At 40.1% G+C, this 18,962-nt stretch overlaps 2 protein-coding genes across 2 annotated transcripts in view; one reads left to right on the forward strand and one right to left on the reverse strand.

Annotated features, from left to right (window-relative positions):
• The window catches only part of Zip88E (Zinc/iron regulated transporter-related protein 88E), a 112,187-nt gene that overhangs the window by 75,672 nt on the left and 17,553 nt on the right, over window positions 1-18,962 (forward strand). The window lies entirely within an intron of this gene.
• On the reverse strand, window positions 5,322-13,271 carry LOC140224073 (uncharacterized). Its single transcript, XM_072297218.1, has one exon. It carries the CDS (start codon window positions 7,397-7,399, stop codon window positions 6,842-6,844), a length of 558 nt encoding a protein of 185 aa, XP_072153319.1. The 5' UTR covers window positions 7,400-13,271; the 3' UTR covers window positions 5,322-6,841.

An 18,962-nucleotide genomic window follows, 5' to 3' on the forward strand; every position in this document is an offset into this window, starting at 1 on the left:
ATTGGCATCATTTTTGTCTTAAAAGTGAGCAGCATTAATTTTTAAGGTAAGTGTTGTAATGTCCGAAAGCATCATATAGATATGGCAACCATGGATCATGTGACCAGGTCAAACCCCACTCCAAACACACACACACAAGATGTCCGACCATGAAAGTTCTTGAATAAACAGGTGTAATCTCGTAAAAGTCTTTATTTTATGTTTCATCAAAAGTCCTTCAAAAGTATAGATAAAACATGGCGCAGTCGAATGTATTTACGTGCCGAAAGTGTTTTGAAAGCCAATAGTGAAAGCCAATAGTGAAAGCCAAAGTTATTGAAAGTGAAATATCGTATCTCTAATGAAAGTGCAAACGTGACTGAGAACAGTGAAAGCCTATTTTGAAGCCTAAGGTGAAGCACATACAAATTTGAAAACTGTAAGTTTTGGATATCTTACAATTATGGAAGTTTGTTCTAAACCAAAACCGTTGAGCGTCAAAGGTAACCTCAAAGAAAACTGGAAGAGGTTCAAGCAAGAATTTGAAGACTTGCTAGTCTCAATGGAATGGGACTCAAAATCCGATAAAGTCAAGGCGGCCAAATTAAGAAATTTAATTGGTCCTGAAGGTCGAGAAAGAATTGAAGCTCTAGGTCTACAAACGTCTGAAGACTATAGTGAACTGATATCGAAACTAGATGCTTGGGCGGAACCTCAGAAAAATATCACAATGGAAAGAGCTAAGTTCAGCTCTCGAAACCAAAATCCGAATGAAAGTTTCGACGAATACGTGTCTGATCTAAAACGTCTGATCTCCACGTGTGAATATGGTACTCTCAAAGATGAGATTTTAAAAGACCGAATTGTCTTGGGAGTGGCAGATGTTAAGTTAAAAGAACATCTTCTCCGAATCTCTGATCTCACCCTAGATAAAGCAGAGAAGTTAGCACACGCGGTTGAAACTGCTAAAGCAAGCATAGCGGTGATGTCATCATCCGAGCAACATGAAGTAAACCATGAAGTGAATCCAGTCCAAAAATTCAGAGGTCGTGGTCGCGGGCGAGGACATTTTCAGAGGTCATCCAACTCGCAGCGTGGTCAAAGCAGAAGCAACCAGCCAAATGGACAGTATCAGCAACAAAGATCTCATTACTCTCAATCACGTGGTGGAAACCGAGGTGACTATAATGGAAATTTCAGAGGTAAACAGTCTAATTATTGTGATAGGAATGATAACTATTATTGTAAAAAGTGCGCAACAAAGCATGGGCCGAGACAATGTCCAGCCCATAATAAAGAATGTGGAAGATGCTTCAATCTACATCATTTTGCAAGGTGTTGTAGGGCTAATAATGTAAATGAAGTTAACGTAGAAGAAAAGAAAAACGATGTTGTTAAGCGAGCAGTCGAATCCGTTGTTTACAGAGAATGTCATGAGCTAGTAGCGTACAGCCCAAAAGCAAGTTTTTATGAAACCAGGGTAATAAATTGTGACAAAGCAGATAAATGTCTTGAAACTGCCACTAAGAATTTAGAAATTGGAAAGCCAGCTGAAAATGCTAATGAGAGTCAGGTAAATGTCCTTGATGTCCAAGATCACCCAAATGTCAGTAGCGTTGGTGAACAGAAAAAGCCAAAAAAGGAATGGAGAGAAACAATATTCCTTGAAAACGTTCCGGTTAGTATGAAACTGGACCCGGGGAGTGAAGTAAACACTCTACCAGAAAGTATTTTTAAAGCTATTTTAAAGAAAACTAAAATTCCACTGGAAAAGACAAACGAAATATTAGGTGGAATAGGTCACGGTGTAGCTAGACCTCTAGGTATTGTAAGAAAGGTGGACTGTAAAACAAGTTTTGATGTGCGAGGATATTTTGATTTCTATGTCACAAAAGATAGTGACACTAAAGCATTATTAGGTATTGAAGCGTGTGAACGCCTTGAATTAGTAATAAGAAGGGTGCACTCTGTTAGCACTAATGCAGAACAAGCAGCTTTTGTTGAGAAAAATAGAGATGTTTTTACTGGTAGCGGCAAAGTTCCAGGTTTAGTTAGTTTTCAGGTAAAACCGAATCCTGACTTTAAAATTTTACCTCCGAGGCGGTATCCGATTGAAACAAGTGAAAAACTGTTGAATAAATTAAATAAATTGGAGAAGCAAGAAATAGTTTTAAAAATTCCAATAAATGAAAAACTGTTATGTGTCAGTAATATATTAGTCCGTGAAAAACCGGATGGTGATTTACGGTTATGTCTTGATCCAAAAAATTTAAATGAGTGCCTCATAACAAGAAAATGTGCTATCCCTACTGTTGATGAAATCAGTGCAAAGCTGTCAGGTAAAAAATGGTTCACAGTGTTTGATGAAAAAGAAGCGTTTTATCATTTTGAACTGGATGAATACTCAAGTCGTTTGTGTGCATTTAACACGCCTTTTGGAGTCTATAGATTTTTACGTATGCCTTTTGGGATAATCTGTGCAGCAGAGTGTTGCCATGAAAGAAATGTAACTATTTTTGGAGGAATCAAAGGTGTGACAGTGTACATCGATGATATCCTCGTAGCAAATGACACAGAAAAAGAACACGATGAAAGCATCAATCTGGTAATAATTCAGGCCAGAAAACATAATGTTAAATTTAAGTTGTCAAAACTTCAATACAAACAAAGGTTTGCGCATTTCACAGGGTTTATTTTTTCGGAAAAAGGAAGGCAAATCGACCCGGAGAGAACGAGAGCGTTAACTGCGATTGTAGACCCCAAAAATAAAAAAGAACTAATGTCAATAATGGGGATGTTGAACTATGTAAGACAGTTTTTGCCTAATCTAAGTAATGAATCAGCTCCTTTACGTGAGTTACTTAAAAAAGATGTAGAATTTTTGTGGACCCCGTATCACTCTGAAGTGTTAGCAAAATTAAAAAAGAGAGTTGCTGAAGCACCTATTTTAAGTAATTTCGATTCGTCTCAAGAAATAGTGTTACAATCAGATGCGTCAAAATCAGGAATTGGAGCATGTTTGATGCAGTTAGGTAGACCAGTTGCCTATTTTTCTAAGGCTCTGACAGAAACACAAACCAACATCTGGGGTCAAATCAACAAGGAATTTTATGCAATAATTGCAGCGCTTGAAAAATTCTACCAATTTACTTATGGTAGAGATATAACTGTTGAATGTGATCATAAACCTATTTCTTATTTGGTTCATAAGGACATATGTAAAATTAAATCTCAAAGATTGAAGAAATTCAGACAAAGGTTGTATAATTTCAAAGTTAAGATAATATTTAAGCCAGGTCGAAAAATGTACATAGCTGATCTGTTGTCTAGGCAATATTTGCAGGATGTAGCGGAAGACGATCCAGAAGAAATGGAGTATGTCCATTCCGTTCTAACTGAAGAAAAAGGTAGTTTAAGTGATTTAGAAGAGTTGAAGCGAGAAACAGAAAATGACCCAGCTCTACCAATTCTAAAAGAATACCTACTCAATGGTTGGCCTAATAATAAAAGTGTTTGGCCAGATAATGTAAAACCATTTTGGAAAATTAAAGAATTTTTGTAACTAGAAGATGGAGTAATTTTTAACGATGAGAGAATTGTGGTTCCAAGAGCAATGAAAGAAAAATTTCTTACGCTGTTGCATTTAGGTCATTTTGGTATTTCAAAAACTATTGCGAAAGCCACTGAATTGTATTATTGGCCAGGTATGAATTCTGATGTAACGAATTTTGTAAAAAATTGTCCGATTTGTGAAAAATTGTCAATGAACACTCGTAATGAACCCTTGATGCCCATCGAATTACCAAAGAATGTATTTGAAGTTTTAGGTATTGATTTTGCTGAGTTAAATGGGGAGAGTTTCCTTATTTTAGTGGATTATCTGTCTAAATGGTTAGAAATAACAAAAGTCCCATCTCACCATGCTAGAACGGTGATTAATGCTGTAAAACCAATCTTTGCAACGCATGGTTATCCTAAAGAAATTATTTGTGATAATGTCCCTTTCGGAGCCAGAGAATTTAAAAATTTCATTGAAGAACATAAGGGTAAGGTCCTAACAACCACCCCAAATTTTCCTCAAGCACATGGAATGATTGAAATTTATGTAAAAATAGCCAAAGGAATGATAAAGAAAAGCAAGGAGTCTAAGGTTGATCTTGATGAAATGCTGTTAGAATATAGAAACATGCCTTTGACAGGTATGAAAGTCAGTCCAGCTCAAATTTTAATGAGTCGTCAGTTGAGAAACAAGTTACCTGTTAATCCTAATCAGTTAAAACCTAAAGTAGTGAATGCAAAAGAAAAGTTTCTTGAAAAGCAAGCTGAAGTTAAAGAACAGTTTGATAAATCTGCTACACGATCTGAAACTGAGTTTAAGGCGGGTGACAATGTTGCTGTTCGAAAAGATAAAATCTGGATCAAAGGAATAATTGTAGGTCCAGCAGGTACCCCTCGTTCGTATATTGTTCAAACAGCTCATGGTAATTTGCGTAGAAATACTTTTCATTTAAAAAAATCTCAAACTGAACGTTTCAATCCACTTTTGCAACAAAATGACAACTATGATTTTCTGGAGGCAGAATTAAATGATAATACCCAGTTATATAATGTAATTGAACCTGATAATAATGTACCCCCAAATGCACAAGTTGTTAATAATGCCCTGCCTAACGGTCAAGCGCAAAATAATGAACCTGAAAATGTAATTCCACGTAGAATTAGACGTGTCCCTAAGTGGCACAAAGATTATGTTATGTAAAACTCAGAGTAAATTCTGTTTTGTAACCCTCTCAAGTGTAATTTGTGTATTGTACTAAAATTTAAAAAAAAAGAAAATTTCTCAAAAAGGGAGGTGTAAAGTACGATTTAAATTTTTTTTCTCAAAAAGGGAGATGTTGTAATGTCCGAAAGCATCATATAGATATGGCAACCATGGATCATGTGACCAGGTCAAACCCCACTCCAAACACACACACAAGATGTCCGACCATGAAAGTTCTTGAATAAACAGGTGTAATCTCGTAAAAGTCTTTATTTTATGTTTCATCAAAAGTCCTTCAAAAGTATAGATAAAACAGTAAGACTATCCTGAAATTTTGCGAAAGAACAAATTTATTGCACACGACTGGCGAAAAACCGTGGGAAATCGCGATTCTACGAGTTTTTAGAGCTTTCCATGGCTCCAGCACTCTCCCTAAAGGACGTATGGAAAAAACGTTCAGATCATTTTTATAGGAAATTTTATCAGCTTTATTTTTGGAGATAACTATTTTCTCGATATATCGCACTGGAAAAGAGATATCTCGGGAAAACCGCGGAAAAATGTGATTTTTCGCGGTTTTTCTGATTTTCCGGAGTTACCACAAGGAAAATTTGTTGGGAAACCAAAAATTCGGATGAAAAATCCCAGCGTAAAAAATTACATAGGAACGAATCATAACCTGATTTCACCTAAATTTTGCAAGGTAAACCCCTATTCTATCCTCTATTGCCTGGGCTATTAGATAGTAAATAGATCTTTATGGTCAGAAAACTGCGTTTAGTTGTAATTCTAGTGACGCTTTTCACTTTGCCTTACTTTTCATGGTTTCAATTTTTACATATTGGGGATAGTAAATACAGTAAAAGTTCGTTAAGTCGAATTGTCTGGGGACCAATGAAAAATTCAACTTAAGCGGCAATTCGAGTTATTCGTTTCCCCGCTTAACTCGAAATCAGCGTGCAAATCGCAAAAATTCGACTAAAGCGGCAATTGAGGATCTTGTGGCCCATATGGGAGTAAGTGACACCGAAGATGATGGTGAAGAGGATCTAGCCACTCCCGACCAAAAACTGATTTCCGCAGCAGATGCCCAGTTAGCTGTGGACAATTTGCGAAAATTCTTTTGTCAGTGCGAAGGAGCCGACAGCGCAATAGCCAGTATTAAAAATCTGGAATCTTTGCTCATTTCCGGAGTGATAAATCGCCACAAGCAGTTGAAAATTAACGATTTCTTTAAGTGATTTTGTTTCTTTTTAACTTTTTAACGCTTTTTAACTTTTACTCTTTTTAACTTTTTACTCTTTTTAATTTTAAGTTTTAAGCCAAATCAATGAAATTTAGTCAAATCAGTGTTTTCTATAACGCAATGAGAGAAGTTAGTGTTCCGTAGTGTCAAGTGTCAACGCCAAGCATAAAAAAAATTCAATTTTCGGACATAACAACCAACAGATGTCACTTCTCTACTCCCTTCGTGTATATGTTACGGGCAACGTCCGGGTCTCGGGCACCGTCGTCAATGCCCGGTCACTGTCGACGGTGCCCAACTCGCCTGGGCATCGTCGTCAATGCCCGGACATTGACGACGGTGCCCGAGAAGTGCTTTAAACGGTCGGGCAAAGATTGGGATCGAGAGAGTAAGGCAACCATGCCCGGGCACTGACAACGATGCCCAAGGGTTATCGGGCACCGTCAAAATGAAAAACAAGTGAGATGAAAGTAATGAATCGCCTAGGTATTTGTTAGTGCAGGATTGGGAGTTGTGACAGCGTGAATTACACAGCACATTTCGCGCTCGACATGAACACCGTTTTGTTGTGCATTTTTGGCGGCAGTCACATTTTTGCATCCCTTGCCCACCGGATACGGATGCAGAAGATACGATTTGACGCAAACTTTTCTCCGTGCTAGGAACAGACTCCAATGGTACGAGGTCAGATGAGCACGGCGTGAACTGGGACCTAGTGTACAAACAGAGGATGACGCCTTCCGTTGTCCCTAACTTATAAAATCCGTTCTTTTCCTCCAATACCACTGCCGTAACATTTCTGGAGTCGGTGCGGGAACGATCTACAGCGGGGATGGGCACAAGGACTGTTTTCCCTACGGAAACAGGACTGAATTTGGCGTCAGATTGCTTCTTCTTTTTATTGGCCTGAACCTCAAGGTTTTGTAGAGCAACACGCCTTTTTCTAAGTATGTTGTTGATGTATGGTTCAGAAGTAGGAGCTGTTTCAGAAGTAGGAGCTGTTTCAGAAGCAGGAGCTGTGTTTCAGAAGTAGGAGCTGTTTCAGAAGTAGGAGCTGCTTCAGAAGTAGGAGTTGCTTCAGAAGTAGGAGTTGCTTCAGAAGTTGCTGCTTCAGAAGCTGGTTCAGCATCAAGCAAACGCTCCAGATCCTCCTCTGTTTCGACTTCATCCAACAACTCGTTGGGCAAGGAAGTAGATTTCAGTCCCACTCTTGCAGGGCAGCCAAACATCGCTTCATAAGGAGACATTTTGATTCCAAGATGAAAGGCTCTGTTTTTACTTAGCTGAACGAACTTGAGACCCGCAACCGAGTCTTCAGAATTCTGGTCTTTCATCCAGGCTCCTAGCATTTCCCCCACATTACGGTTAGCCCGCTCCACAGAGCCTTGCGACTGGCTGTGGAGGCTTACCATGCACTATTTTCAAAGTGGGCCACATATCCTTCAAATTGTTTATAATGGAATTGACGAACTCACGGCCGTTGTCAGATTGTAAAATTAAAGGTGCTCCTAAAAGACAGAAAACATCCACTAGATTCGTTGCCACAAGGTCCATTCGGTCTCCTCAAGCAGTGACAAGTTCGGTCGCCTACCGTGGCCCGTTGCCCGCGGCAACGTTGCCCAATGGTGCAGGGGCATCGTTGCCGCTGCCTGCCCGCCAAGGACGGTCAATGCCCGGGCATTAAATGCCTCAATTACATTGTGGAAGACGATGCCCAACTCGCGCGGGCACCGTCGTCAACGCCCGGTCAATGACGACGATGCCCAGGCGAGTTGGGCACCGTCATCAATGCCCGGGCAAAGACTGACTTTGCCCGAGACCCGGACGTTGCCCGTAACATATACAGGTAGCTTAGTATACGTAGCAACGAATCTCCTTTCTACATTTCTCCCGTCTATATTGCGCATTTTTTGTGTTTTTCGTTGTAAAAATCCGGATTTTTCGAAAAAAAAATTTCGACACAAGCGGCTTTCCACCCGGCTCAAAAATTCGCGAATTCGCCTAAAGCGTAGTTTTTTTTAACGTTGTTCCATATGCAACGTCGCGGGACCGAAGAAAATTTCGACTTAAGCGGATTTTCGTCTTAATCGTAGTTCGACTTAACGAACTTTTACTGTATAGCTTTGAGATTGGTAGTTTTGTAATAGAAAATGCAAGGAATATTCATTAGTACAGCAGATGAAGCGTTTCGAGTGATGGAACGTAAATTTCCTAAGTTTTTATAGTATTTTTCTTTTATTTTCTTCATCGTCGCAATTTTTTTTTTTTTTTTTTTTTTTTTCCGAACATCATGGACGTAAATTCTTGTCCAAGACACTCCGAAGACTCACAGAAAAATTCCCTAATTTTTTCTTCAATGATGAAATTAACAAAAGTGCAGAAATAAAGGTGTCACCAGAATTACCTACAGACCCGTCACCAGAATTACAAGTACCTATGCCATTAGAACTATCAAATCACGTAGAGTTTCCCGCTTTTTACAATGAAAACACTTGCATATAGGTACGCTAATGTAAGTATGTCTCGTGTTTGTACGCTAATTGGTGTACGAGAAAATGCATGCCTGCGCACGCTGAAGTATTTACTATTTTTAAGTAGAAAACTCCCGCTTATTACTCCATCATTTTTATGTCGTGAATTTTTCCCGAACGAATGACAGTTTTTTATATCCTTTTGATAAACTCCTTTTTCTGATCATAACAGGATAGACTTACTGATTTCAACTGTAGAAAAAGGTTTTCTGAAAGGATAGTCATAGTCAGAAAGGGGTTGTTCATAATATACGTAACGAATATGAATATTTTGACTCCCCGTTTCCCCTAACGCACCCGTAACGCAGGGTTGTACCTCCGTATACATTTTCTAACGCTCTGCTTAACCTCTTTCCCCTGTTAAAGTTTTTTCATGAATTTTAGATGAAAATTTGCCACCTTGGGTCACTATACAGGGTGTTTCATCGGTCCTACTCCCCTCCTCTAACTTGCCGGTAACCGTTCAAGATGCAAAAACTAAACTTTGGGAATGTTTCTGTATCAGATGGGACCATCTTCTAAAGGGTTCAAAATGTTGGCTCCTCCCTCAGGGGGGTGGGGGAGCTCACAACTTTTTTTTTTCAAATGGTAATCCCTACCTACCTCGTAATACCTCATTGGAAAGAACATGACAAACTTCGCATTTCGGCGCAAACCACGAATTAATATCTTAATTATTGACCGAGTCATCATAGTTCAAAGGTCAAAGAACTTTATGCAAAAACTGCTTTTTTCGCCCCTCCCCCCTGGAATTTCTTCAAACTTTATCTATAGAATACTCATACTGGAGCGCTTCTTTCCCCAAATTTTCAGACCTTCAAAACATTTTTTGGGGGGGAGGGCGCTAAGGGGAGTGGAAGTCAAAACCTGTGAACCTCGATATCTCTCGAACGAAGAAAGATATCGAGGTCCAGTTTGGACAAAAAATCGTCTAAAATTGCATACTTTAAGATTTTGAAGGTCAAATTCCCGATATCACATTTTCAAGTTAACGGATGTGCTTTTTTCCAGTTTTTGGGTTCAGACAATTTCTTTTAAGCAAAGAACTTACAAAGATCTCAATTTTCTATTTGAACCAAAACTAGTTTTTTAAATTGCTCGTCTTTTTCCGCATCTAACGAGTGGTCAATAGGCTGGGGAAGTAAACGGTTACGGAGTTAAAGGTAATTGAAGTTTCCGCTCAACGCGCGCCGACCGATTTTCGCGCGCCAAATTATAGTTCCAAAGCCGGATTTGGGTGTTAATGCGTCAGATTAATTTTTTAAACCGTGCAAAATTTATTTTTAGGGATGCTTAAGGGTTGCTGATTTCAAAAATTTCAGAGGGAAAATTGGTTTATTTCGCGAGAAAATTGAATGAATTTTCAAGTGATGTAAATTTGGGAGTCAGACACCTCCTTAAAATTAGCTTGAAGTGATTCCTACGACTTTGACTTAGAAGTGCTTATAATCTGATTTTCCCCGCTTTATGATTTTTCTGCAATAATTTATACCGGAGCTATGATTTTTTTAAAATAGGTCAAAGTTGACCATTGATCTATTATAACTAGGTCGAAAATTAAGATACTGATTAGCTTGCGCCACTTGAAGAAAAAAAAAAAAAAATATTGCGGGCTCCCCCACCCCCCTGAGGGAGGGGCCAAAATTTTGACCCCTCAGAGGATGGTCCCCTTTGAGGTAAAAACATTCCCAAAATTTCGTTTTTGTATCTCGAACGGTTCAAAAGTCAAAGGAAGGGAGCGTGAATTTTAGAATACCATGATAAGAACCCATAGAAAGAAGAAACAAAAAGAAATTCGTTGAAAAACAAAAATTGACGAAAGGACGATAAGGTTGCATGAATTCTCCCGTTAAATAAAATCGGCCCTAATCGCATTGTATCCGTTCCCAAGTTCGGTGATATCTTTGCAGGGCATTTTAGGGTCCTGTACGCATTTTCCATGAACATATAGTTCTGTGATGCTCCACTGTACATGGTGGGCTGCAGTCACAAAGTCACATATCGACGGTGTAGGTAAGTCGGCAATCACATAACTCAGAAAACGCGATTTCTCAGGAGAGGGAAAAATTCTCTACATTCCTCATCTTTGAAGGTAGAGGGGAAATTCTTGAAGACATTCTTCTGACTTCTGAGAATTCTTAAAGACAGCAAGGATAAGATGTTTTATAAGAATCTATCATAACTTTGAATCATATTCTCGTCTGTCAGGAGAAATAGCCGAAAAACCGAGTCGTACGTTTGTGAAACAGGGTACAACACTGAATTCCGAGATACGTGGTTGGCGAATTACTGTTTCAAACCTATTCTTTGCCGATTTTGACTGAAGAAGGACTTAATATATATATATAGTTTAAAAGGATTGGTTGGCAACCAATCCTTTTAAAGAGCAACCAATCCTTTTAAAGAGCTTTTTTTTTAATAGAGCAACCAATGGTTGCTCTATAATTTGCTTCCTAAAAGATTCAGTTAATCCCACAACATTGATGGAACATCCTGCGTAGCGAATAATATGGATTATCGGATGCAATAAAAAATTTTAGATCTCATGGTTGTACCTACTGCAGCACAAAACTGAAAGGATGGAAAAGGAACCGGCATCTCCAAAAGTATTATTTTCGATTAAGTAAATCTTCTTCAGTGGCGTTCCTAAATGATCAAACGCCTTCAAGTACACCCACTTATGCATCACTGATACCAAAAGTTTACTCCCCTTTCATCTAACAGCGACTGTCATACCGCCCGTGAAAAACAATGTGACTCCGGTCCATTTTTTTTTTACTAAAGGAGTCATGACTGGGTGGCTGAGTTTTGACAGCCACTTTTAAGAATCCTTTCACTTTAAAAGTAGCCTGAAGTTTCTTTTAACAAACTTTAATCGGCAGCGAATCTTTGGAATGACACCGGAAAACAAAACGACGGCGTAAGTCGGCATTCACATAACTCGGTTTACGACGTCGCATACTTCCTGTCATACTTTATTTTTTAAACGGAAAACTACTCAACGGCAATTCTTTAAGACTGCCGTGATTTTTCTTTTTTGTGCGAAGAAAATTCTGTATGAACATCAAGGAATGATGTTAACTGGTTCTCCGTTAAAAAAATAACATTGAGGCGGAGATTTTCAGACACCGCGATAACGAGATAATTATGTGATTGCGGACTTGCGCCGTCGAATTACGAATTAAAATCAAACGAAGATGAAAATAAGCGGACGATTACTCAGTTATCCGATGGATTAGATGTTAAAACAAATGTTTTTGTTGTTTGAAGATTACGTGACGTACTAACTTTTAATTTTCCCTCCTATACTGTTCTTGATTCTTCCCGGGAGAAACCGCGTTGTGTAAAAATGCGGCGCGACGGCACGAGTTACGAGTTATTGGAATTAACGCCGAGATGTGTGTTTTGGGTTCTACGTTCTTAGGCGACTTCCAGATTTTTTTTGACTGAAATATTTTGATAGCAGGAAAAGGGCATCTACTACACTTCATTTCTGCAACTAACTCAAAACCGCCAAAAATCTAGTTAAGTATGTGATTGCCGACTTACACTATCGATGTGCGGGCCTGTGGCATTTCCCCTGAAATTCTATGATGATTCACGAGACACCATGAGAGATCCTACGAGGGCACATATGGGTCACATGCACACTCCCATAGGAGCACACGGGTCACATGTTAGCTCCCACGGGAGCACTCATGATGTCGTGTCATTCCCCTGGCAGTACATATAATCGCATGTCCTTCCCCTGGGAGCACGTGTGATCATATGTCATTCCCCTTGGAGCGCATGTGATCACATGTCGTTCCCATGAGAGCACACGGGTCACATGTCGGCTCCCAGGGGAGCGCACGGGTCACATGTTAGCTCCCATGAGAGCACACATGATGTCGTGTCATTCCCCCGGGAGTACATATGATCATTTATGTCATTCCCCTGGGAGCGGACGTGATCACATGTCATTGCGCCAGGGGAAATTTTTAGCAGGGAACATTTTTGAACGGTTCTCGTTTCGATGACTCGAATGGATTTTAGCCGTCCTCTCCGACAATGAGTTTTAAGAAAACCGCCCGATATGGATGTCTATTTGACAAGTCGGGACTATAGCTTGATACCCGAGTACATATAAGTAGCTCAAGTGATCCACTGCAGCCAGCCAAAGAGCTCTCGTCCTCTGAGTAGACACTTTGCCTCGCACTCTGACTCACTTCGGGCACCACTTCACCTTGCTTAAAGAGAAAAAGGAAAAATAGAGAAGTGCAAAATGTAGGTAGGTAAATGTTTTCTCAGATACAAGATAGCTCTTCATCGATGTATTTTCAGCCGCCGATTTCGAAAACTGCCTCCATTTTTTCTCATAGCTTATTCTCAGTTTTCCGGAAAAGCCAGTTTTCCGGAAAAGCCACTTTTCCCCGGGAACATAAGACAATTTGACGTATTTTTGTTCTAAAGATTTTCAGAAATTTTTCGAGATCCTCCTTAGGTGTGTCCTGATGTATTAAGGAGTCTCTGAACCCGATTTTAACCTCCACGTGTTTCAGAAAACCCTCCCGTTTTGTAGAAGGTTCAATTTTACCAGGCTAGTAGGGGTGTGCAAGCTTTTCAAGACTGTTCCATGGGAATTTTAAAAAAAATTCCACATGTGTTATAGCGATTCTCGTGTAATTTCAGCTGATGAATCCAAATAAGCCCTCAGAAATTCATTGAGTATCTCCAGTTTTACATAAACTAATAAGGCTCGGAAAAATCGGCTTTACCGGAAAACCGGGGGGGGGGGGGGATGAAAAAATCGGAGGTCATATTTGGATTTAGCTGCTCAAAATACATAGGCACCACCATACCAAGGGTTAAGAGGAAATTGAATAAATTGCATGCATTATAAAAAAACAGTCAAATTTGCTCATTTTCTTGGGGGAAAGTGACTTTTTCGGAAAACAGAGAGGTGATAAGAAAAAATGGAGGCATTTTTGAACACAGCGGCTCAAATTACATTGGAAAATGGTTACCTATCTTGTATTTGAGAAAAATTTTACCAACATTTTGCGAGGGGTTATAGTCACAAAAACCCTTCAAAACGCCCATTTTTCCGGGAGAAATTGGATTTTTCGGAAAATTGGAGGGTGAAGGAAAAAATCGAGGTCATTTTACGATTCAGCACCCTTAAACACATAAGGATCACCTTATTTCCTCCCGAGCAAACTTTTGTCATTGTATTTGGTTGCACTGTGCCAGTCTTATGATTTGTTTCCTTCCGTATTAAAAGTATACACGGGAAAAGTCACTGAGCCTGTGTGTGAAGAAAGAAGAAATATGATAGAAGTTAAATAATAACAAATAAAGGAAAAATGATAATTTTGTAGAAATGGGAGACCCACGGAGGGAGTTGAAAACGCTGCTCAATTTGTAGCAAGAACGTAAAACAGGCAGTCTGAGGACCCAATGCAGCAGAATTTCAAGACTGATAGTGATTAATAATTAAGCTATTTATTTTCAATGAGCTTGTTTATTAATTTGCAATTCTTGCATTTTTGAAAACTAGAGAGTGCACATAGATCACATGAATTTCCCTTGATTTCTTTGAGCAATATTAACCCACGAAATACGAGTTCGAAGTTCCGTATTTTGAGCTCCCATGTAAACGCGCTTCGCTCGGTTTATCTAAGATGGCATCCATTCTATCCGTCCGGCGATGGCCATGCACTTTTGACCTCGCGTGCCGGCGAGGTTCCTCTGCCGAGTGTGGTAGCCCAGGAAGTAAACAAACAAACACTGAGCTGAAACCATCCGACTTTCATGCGATTACCTACCCCAAAAAGAAAATAAGAGCCCGCATTGAATAGGAAGAAAGCGTGGTTGTCTGCTACTGGACTGACAAGGGGAACTTACGGACCTGCCGCCTCCGATTGGGCTGAATTTTTTTTTACAGACTCTATGGACCAATTCTAGAGGTCAATTTGAACCGTTTTCCCGAATGCGCAATAGGAAGGGCGTAAAAAATTTCCAAAAGTTGCGTTTTCGGCGCGTGATTTGGTCGTGCGGCGCGTGGCAACACTGAAGCAGCCTCTAGTACCGCTTTATCGCACCCTGATCTCCAGCGAACGCCGGAGCCCCACTGCTCAGGAGCTGGCTTCGTAACTGCGGCGCTCGGGTTCGAATCCCGTCTCTTCTCCTAACTTTTTATTTTCTGCATGATCACGTAATCATTTTATTTTTATTCTACCCTTTCTTTTTCTTTTCTGCATGATCACGTAACATTTTATTTTTAATTCTTCATCCATATTTGTAAATCAAGCAGTTCCGATAACTACCCCCCGCCCCCTTATTTTACGTACATTTTCCCCCCGATATTTACTCAAATTGACAATCGATAACCGTATGAAACTTATTTGACACAAATTAATGAATTAAAAAGGAAAGGGCCAAAATAATGTGTTTCTTGGCAGCCCTTGCATGCACATGGGTTTGAGGTGCTTGGATATTGCTTCAGCCCAAAAAACTAGATTGCCGATGAGATACCGAGGAATCTAGATTATCCTATCTTTCGCAGCTTTTATCTTCCGGACCTCGGTCGACGTATTAATGACCATTCAATTGTTTTGAAATGATCTGCGATTCAACCATGTTCCTGAAGATGAGCATGATTTTCAGTAATCATTTCGGCGTTCAAGCACTCACACGGGAAAGTAATGGATATCGTCTCCTCATCCTCGCGTTGTGACGAAAGTTTCGTCTCTTCGTCGACATTTTCAGAGCCCTGTGCTTCGTCATCCCAGTGTAAAGAAGTGTGTGAAAGTAGTGATATCGCGGACGGATTTTTTTGGTGCGAAAAACTCTTGCGCGAAAAAAAAATTTTGGTCGGACAAAATCGTGGTCAGTGTTCGGAGCGAGGAAAGCTCATCGGCGAGAAATTGGCTGAAAATTTCAGCGTCGTGATCGAACAGTACCAGTTTCAAATTGAATCGGAGCTTTTTTTTACCGATGAAAAAGAGGATGGTCCTGGCTTTTTCTCTGAAAACGTAAGTGACGGTGCGGCAAGTGACGACTGTGACTCGGGGGATCCGGACAGTGACGGCGAGGACGAAGATAAATCGGATAATGACCTCAATTTTTCGGAGGCCAGGAATGCACAGTGCAACCCTGTTGTGTCGTTCGAACTAAAGAAAAAAGTTGTTGATTTGGCGGAGTTGCACCCTAAATGGGGGCTGAAAACGTTACAAAGTAAGTGCGCGTTTCTGAAAAGTGCGCGTCAATTGCGTCTTTGGAAAAGCCAAGTTAGTGCGGGGCTGCAGAAAACAAACTATGAAAAGTTTACTCTCGTGAATGACTTTACTTTTCAAAAGTTTAAAGAAGCCCGGGCTTCAAGGCGGCCGGTCACGAACAGGAACATTCAGCAATGGGCTATCGATGCTGTCAATTCGTTAGAAAACGCGGATAGTGTTCCCTTCAAAGCCTCTCAGGGTTGGGTCGACAAATTCAAAAGGAAGTACAAAATTCGGCAAAGAAAGGTAACGCGGTACCTCAAATCGAAAAATGAACTCGATGATGAGGAAATTGTTGTGCGCGCTGTTTCTTACATGCTCGAGGCAAAAGACTTGGCGAGGCAATACAGTCCGGATTTCGTGCTCAACAGTGATCAAACGGGGTGCGAATACCGTTTTAAAGTTGATCGGACCCTCTCAAACCAGGGGGAAAAAAGTACCGAGATGTTTTTGGGCAACTTTAACAAGGTAACCCACTCTTACACGGCCCAGTACTGCATGACGGCATCGGGAAAACTTTTGCCAAAGGTGTTTTTGTGCATGCAGGAGAAAGACTATAAGTTCGGGCCTCTCGTTCAAAAGAAAATCGACGATCTCGCGGAAAGGCTACGCAATGTGTACGTTACCTCTTCAAAATCGGGCAAGCTCACGAAGGAGCATGTGAAAGTTTTCTCCGAGCACATACTTAAACCGTACGTTGAAGGAAATGATTTTCTGTTGATTCTCGACTCTTGGGGGGGTCAAAAAGATTCGACGGTACTCTTTGACCCTTTTTTTGTTAAAGAAACTGGTACGTCTGCGTGCCTTCTTTCGATTATTCCACCTCTGTGCACCAAATTTTGCCAGCCGTGTGATGTGTTTTTTTTCCGGCAAGTTAAGGCAATAATGAAGAAATTTCAGAATTGTGCAGTTCTTTTCGGAGAAAAACGCGAGCTTAATTCAAGGGAGGACGCAATTAAACTCCACTCAATTGTCCATCACCAGCTATCGGGAAAGCCCTTCATAAATATGATAAAATCCGCGTGGAGGCAAGCAGGTCTCGTTGACTTTGACGAGGATATTGAATTTGATACGGCTAGTAAAGTATGTTTCCCTGAATCTCTTTTCCGCCAGAAGTGTTTTAAGGAAAATTGTAATAAGAATGCTTTCATTTGTTGTGCGCGGTGTCGGAAGAATGTGTGTTTTCACTGCTTCTATGACAGCTTTCACCCTGAGAGTTGCAGCCAATAATCTTTCAATTATTTTTTAATTTATTTTTTAATTTCACTTCTCATTGCGTTTTCTTCTTTTTCTTATCAAATTTGTCCCAAGTGCTTTTGCTTTTGCTTCAGCTTCAGACTTTTTTTTTTTACCTCGATCGATCTTTAGAATTTTTTTAGTCAAAACAGTGCGGGTTTTTCTTTAATTCTAGTTGTTCCCCCTTATTCAATCACGCTTTTCGCTTATTCTGCAACAAACGCTTGTGTCATATTTCTACTTTTCTTGTAAACTGCCGACTTCAGCTCTCACCTGCTCAGCAAATTTCCGCAATATCTTCCCTACGCTTCTTGAGTCAAGTCTCATCTCATACCACTTCACCCAATAAATTGACAAAATGGTGAGTTTCACTTTACACATATTCGTTACCCATGATTGGTTAAATAATCAGGCTCGTCACAAGGGGCACGTGAATAACTCATTTTCGTGGTATGAAAAATCTTGGGACGCCGAATTTCGCAGCGTTTTTTTATTTATTTTTTTTTCTTTTATTTCAAAGCGCCTTTCAGGTGTTCTTTTTATTCTTTTTAAAAAGAAGAAGAAAAAGACGTAATCGAACGCATTGCTTTTCGATTTATTTACACGTTACATATTTTTCCAGGAAAATATCGGGAGGTAATGTAGGAACAAATAAGGTTTTGTTTTCCTTTTTAATTCATTAATTTGTGTCAAATAAGTTTCATACGGTTATCGATTGTCAATTTGAGTAAATATCGGGGGGAAAATGTACGTAAAATAAGGGGGCGGGGGGTAGTTATCGGAACTGCTTGATTTACAAATATGGATGAAGAATTAAAAATAAAATGTTACGTGATCATGCAGAAAAGAAAAAGAAAGGGTAGAATAAAAATAAAATGATTACGTGATCATGCAGAAAATAAAAAGTTAGGAGAAGAGACGGGATTCGAACCCGAGCGCCGCAGTTACGAAGCCAGCTCCTGAGCAGTGGGGCTCCGGCGTTCGCTGGAGTACGAGGTGCGATAAAGCGGTACTAGAGGCTGCTTCAGTGTTGCCACGCGCCGCACGACCAAATCACGCGCCGAAAACGCAACTTTTGGAAATTTTTTACGCCCTTCCTATTGCGCATTCGGGAAAACGGTTCAAATTGACCTCTAGAATTGGTCCATAGAGTCTGTAAAAAAAAATTCAGCCCAATCGGAGGCGGCAGGTCCGTAAGTTCCCTTGTGAGCTTCCCGCGCTTGCTTTTCAGCCAACGCGGGCTCTTATTTTCTCCGAGGGCGCGGGGTAATCGGCTAGGAGTCGGATAGATTCAGCCCAGTGTTTGTTTGTTTACTTCACGGACTGGACTGCCACACTCGGCAGAGGAACCTCGCCGGCACGCGAGGTCAAAAGTGCATGGCCATCGCCGGACGGATAGAATGGATGCCATCTTAGATAACCCAAGCAATGCGCGTTTACATGGGAGCTCAAAATACGGAACTTTGAACTCGTAATTCGTGGGTTAATATTGCTCAAAAAAATCGGGGGAAATTCATGTGAACTATGTGAATTCTCTAGTTTTCAAAAATGCAAGAATTACAAATTACTGAACAAGCGCATTATTGCTACGCGACTTTTACTAAATAGAAATTTTAATCTACACGTGAAATGCAAACTTATTGTTTTTAAAAGTCATGTTCGATTTTGAAACACGGAATAGCTGTTTGATTGCAATTTATTGTTATTTTTGACAACTATTTTTGACTATTTTTATCACCCAATTTTTGAAATTTTAATAGCTAATATCTACTTAATCGTCATTTATCACCATCGAATTCCTTTTTTTGAAAACTGCTACATGGGTAAGAAAAAGAAAAAAGAAGAGAACAGGACTCAGGGAGCGAGCGAGGTAGCCTGCCTTCAGTCGGAAATGAGAATGCGATACAACGTGACAGGACCTACTCAGCTCAACGTTGGGCAGCGAATAG

Source organism: Bemisia tabaci, chromosome 2 (genome assembly GCF_918797505.1).
Source record: "Bemisia tabaci chromosome 2, PGI_BMITA_v3".
Lineage (NCBI taxonomy): Eukaryota > Metazoa > Arthropoda > Insecta > Hemiptera > Aleyrodidae > Bemisia > Bemisia tabaci.